The following is a 4,646-nucleotide window of genomic DNA, read 5'->3' on the forward strand; positions in this document are numbered from 1 at the left end:
CAATTTGGACCCAGTTTATCTAATTCTAATTAAGATTATCCTAACCCAACCCATCCTGATCCATTCACTCCTAAATAGTCTTTGAAGTTTTTAGACACCTTGCCAGCTTCGATAGATATCTAGTCAGCCTCAGGTGGAAAAACTTTGCTTATTTAGACCCCACATGCATCCAACTCCTCCAAATGTCTAGCCTAGTTTAACTCTCCTCTAGGCCATTTCTAATAAAATGGAAGTGAGTAACACTACATAAACCAAAGAGGGGGTAAATTGGATTGTGCACTAATTAGAAATATAATTTAAAAAATAATAATTTTCTTTTGTAAAAAAAATAGTGAAATGAGTGTAACGTAAGAATTAAATAATTCAAAATGAAAAGAGCACAAAGAATTTTTACTTGGATCAGACCAAATCAAAAATTGGCTTACTCCACACCTTGTCCAACCCTAAACTAGAATTTAAATAATAACCTAAAAAGTTACAATAGCCAAATCTTCCTGACACTATAAAGAAACTACCTCACATAATGGTGAGAACCTCACAAGAATAATACAATTCATAAAAGAAAGGTAAAAATAAATGTTGAGAGTTCGAATAGGTTGTTAGACGTATTACAAATGTCCCAATGCTAACCAAGAGGGTGGGTGAATTAGTAAATTAAAAAACTGGGAGAAAGTGCAATTTAGAAAACTATGGAGAAAGTTAGTGTGAGAAAGTTAGTGTGAGAAAGTTAGTGTGAGGAAGTTAGTGTGAGAAAGGCTGGGATTTCAAATTTCTATTTTGGCGGTTCTTATTTTTAGCGGCTGTTTTGTCCGGCGATTGGCTGGAACTCCGGTGGACCGGAGGGACGTTGGTGGAGCAAAGAGGTCTCCTCCTTACGGAAGCTAGGAAGAATTACATAAAAGGTTTGGCTGTACCGATTCTTGATTCTTCTGAGGTTTTTAATGGGGCTTCTAAAGTTTTGGAGGGGTTCAACCAGAACTTCAAAGGTTTTAAGGAAAAACAGCTGATTATTAACGAGGGTGAAATTTTGGATAAAAAGAAGATACCCATTCTGGTTCCTGGCAAAGGAAAGGATGTTGTCAAGGAGGATTGTCTGAATAACTTGAAGGTTTCGCCAATTCTGGGTGTGAAGGAAAATGTTATTGGTGGTCTGAATTTAGAAGACTAGTCATCTGTTATATTGAGGACATATTCTAACAATAGTTTTAGTACAAAATCTTTGCCGTCGTCACTGATTAAATGAGACTTTTACATAAATGATTCGGTGGACAATAATACACGGGATGTAATCAATGTGGATGAGGTTTTGTCTCAGAAGAAGAGTGATGTTTATCCTGAAGGAGGTCTAGGAGCTATTTTTACAAATGCAGCTTCATCAGTGAATAAGGATAGCAATGTGCGGTTACAATCGGCGTGGAGCAGAAAATCGAACGTGAATGTAAATAACCTGGAACTGGATTCTTTTTTATCTAAAGATGGTAAAGTGGTGATTCTCCAGGTGGAGAAGGAATTGGAATATGCCAAAAAGTTAGAAAATACTATTGTTATTAAGAATTTTGGTGATAATATTCCATTCCACGTGGTAAGCATAGAATTAAGAAGACAGTGGGATAAGTTTGGGAAATTCCACATCGCTAGATTGGGTCTTAGTTGGATTCTGTGCTCTTTCAAAGATTCTATAGCTGTAGAGAATGTTATTTCAGGTGGCCCTAGGCGGGTTAGAGGTCAGGTGGTCGGATTGGACAAATGGTTAGCCAATTTCAATCCTACATCTCTTAAAGGCATTTCATCTCCTGTGTGGATTAGATTGCCAAACATACCCCTTCAATGCTGGGATGAGGTCAACATTTGTAGAATAGCTTCTCTGGTAGCCAAACCGTATCTTCTAGATGGGAACATGTTCCAGTGGAGCAGGAGGGAGTTTGCTCAGGTTAGTGTGTGCATTCCTCTAGATTTGAAACTTCCTGAAGGTGTATGGGTGGAAGGATTGACGGGAATTTCTTTCAGAAGGTGGAGTATGAAGGGGTTTAAAAAATCTGTGCTGAATGTGGAAAGGTTGGGCATGCTGTTAATGCTTGTGTTGATTTGAAGAACAAGGTGGAAGCTGGTTCCAATAATGTACAGCCTGCAGTGGTGAATGGTGGTCGGGATCCTCTTAATGCTGGTGCTAATTCACTTAATGTTTGGGGAAAAGTGGATAATGAATCCTAGACACTTGTTAAACATGGTAAAAAAAGATTTAAAAAAGTTATTAATAATAGAAGATTTTTTAATAAAAAATATTCTGCCCCAATGAAGAAGATGTTTATTCCTAAGATTGGTATTTCTAATCAAAAGAATATGGATAATTTGGATGTTAATAAATTAGGTAATAAGCTAGCTGTTGTTATTGAAGATACTCTTTTACCTAAAGTTGCTTTGAATGAAGTAATTGAGATAGATATTCCATCTACGGAAGTCATTCCAGGAGCCAAACAAGGAGATGGAACAGAGGTTAATTTTGATGTTGAAATTAATAATAAATTTGGTGCTTTATTTTATTTGGAGGTGGCAAGCAACCTGAAGACATTTGATTATGAAGAGAGGGGAGGTGCAGAGGAAGGAGAAATCCTAGATACTTTTAATAGCTTCAATTTATGTGTCAAGGATAAGTGTGAAGAGCTTCAGCCAGGGACTATGCAGAAGATAGATAAGGAACAATCTTTTTCAAATTTGACTTTTGTTGGAAGTCACTCTTATGAAAAGAAAGCTAAGATGATTAAAGAGCTTAAATCCCTTGGTTCGGGTAATATCTTTCCTCATTAGAAAGGGAGAAAGTGGAAAAACAAAAAAGGTTTGGGGTCCTTCCCCCATCTTTAAACGATGACTTCTTTGCAATTTTGGAATTGTAGAGGAACCAAGAAAGTTGAGGCTACTCTATATCTTAAGGAGGTGATCAAGGATCATAGGGTGTTCTTTGTCGGTTTGTTGGAGACCAAGATTAGTTCTCTTGATAATAGTCAAATTTTGAAAATTTTGGGCAACAATTGGAGTTTTTTTGTGGTTCCTGCGGCCAAACATTCAGGAGGTTTAATGGTGTTATGGAGGAAAGATTTAGCTGATTTTTCAGTTATTGAGGTTTCCTCCCAAATGGTTGTGGGTAAATTGGAGGTTCTCGGTAAAGGTAGTTGGGTTGTAGCTTCTGTTTATGGCAGTACTAATGCTTTCGAAAGGAAGTTGCTATGGTACAGTCTTGAAAGGCATTGTTCAGGTGATCTACCTATGGGGGTAGGAGGAGATTTCAACTGTGTACTTTACCAAGATGAGAAAAGAGGAGGGAAGAAGTTCAGCTTGACTCAAGCTTCCAAGGATTTTCATAGTTTCATGATTAATAACGATCTTCATGAGGTTAGATCAATGGGGCCAAGATTCACTTGGTGTAATAATAAATCCGAAAGTACTCGAATCTTGGAGAAGTTAGATAGATGTTTTATTATTTCCTCGGCTCTAAACATCATACATCTTGCTCTAGTTAAACACTTGTCTCGTATAGCTTCGGACCATTGTCCTATACTGTTGGATATTTTCAAACCGGTGGAGTTTGTTAAAAAGATATCTGATATGAAGAAGTATGGGTTTCTTATCATGGTGTAGCATCCTTAGTAAGAAAAATCTGGGTGAAAAAAAGCATGGGTGACCCGACCTCTATTCTCAATTTAAAGTTTAAGAGAGCTTTAAGAGCACTCTTTTTCTGGAGTAAGGAGAAACACAGAAATCTGAATCTATTAAGGGACAAGTTGAAGAATGATATTCTGGAAATCCAATTGGAGGAGTCGAAAGGTTGGATCTCTTTTGAAAGATTGCATCTTTTGAGATTTAAAATCAATAAACTCAAGATTACTTTGGCTCGCCTCAACACTTGGTGGAAACAAAGAGCTAAAGCAAGGTGGATGGATAAAGGTGATTGTAATTCGTCTTCTTTTCATGCTTTTACGAATGCAAGACAGAGTAATAACTAGATTAGTCATATCAAGACTACGAAAGGTGTGGTATCGAAAGATGAAGCTGTGATCTAGAGAACTTTTTTTAGATTTTTTCAAGTTGAAATGGCAACAGAGAAATTGCTCAATGGATGGATGGCCGAATCTGTCTGCTGCATTAGTAATGTTGACCAAATTATGCTTGATGCTGAGTTTACAAGGGATGAACTTCAGGTGGTCGTGGAGAATTCTGAGAAAAACATCTCTCCGGGATTAGATGGGATTACATTCTCTTTCATTAAGGATTTTTGGAATGTGATTAAAGAAGATGTATGGACTATGGTTACACATTTCTTGTCAACTGGTGTTATGGATCGATCTTGGAAAGAGACCTTGATTGTATTAATTCCAAAAATTAAATGTCCTCAAGAGCCTGCTAACTTCCGGCCTATTAGTCTTTGTATGACTATATATAAAATCATTGCTAAAATGCTTTTAAATAGATTGGAAAAACTTATTCATAAGGTCATTTCAGTGGATCAAGCGGCTTTTGTAAAAGGCCGATCATTGTCTTATCATGTGCTATTGGCTCAGGAGGTTTTTAACAAGTTCATATGGTCCAAATCTAGAAGTGGATTGCTAGCAATTAAATTGGACATGGAGCAGGCTTATGATAGTATGGGATGG

At 37.1% G+C, this 4,646-nt stretch overlaps 1 protein-coding gene across 1 annotated transcript; it reads left to right on the forward strand.

Annotated features, from left to right (window-relative positions):
- The first annotated feature begins 2,862 nt into the window (after window positions 1-2,862).
- LOC110110087 lies at window positions 2,863-3,633 on the forward strand. Its single transcript, XM_020841394.1, has one exon. The coding sequence runs from the start codon at window positions 2,863-2,865 to the stop codon at window positions 3,631-3,633; it is 771 nt and encodes a 256-aa protein (XP_020697053.1).
- Window positions 3,634-4,646: the final 1,013 nt, after the last annotated feature.

Source organism: Dendrobium catenatum, unplaced genomic scaffold, assembly GCF_001605985.2.
Source record: "Dendrobium catenatum unplaced genomic scaffold, ASM160598v2 fragScaff_scaffold_227, whole genome shotgun sequence".
NCBI lineage: Eukaryota > Viridiplantae > Streptophyta > Magnoliopsida > Asparagales > Orchidaceae > Dendrobium > Dendrobium catenatum.

What these genes read in the sequence shown, in the direction of transcription:
- LOC110110087 (XM_020841394.1), top strand. Translation starts at nt 2,863, where the DNA reads ATGACTTCTTTGCAATTTTGGAATTGTAGAGGAACCAAGAAAGTTGAG.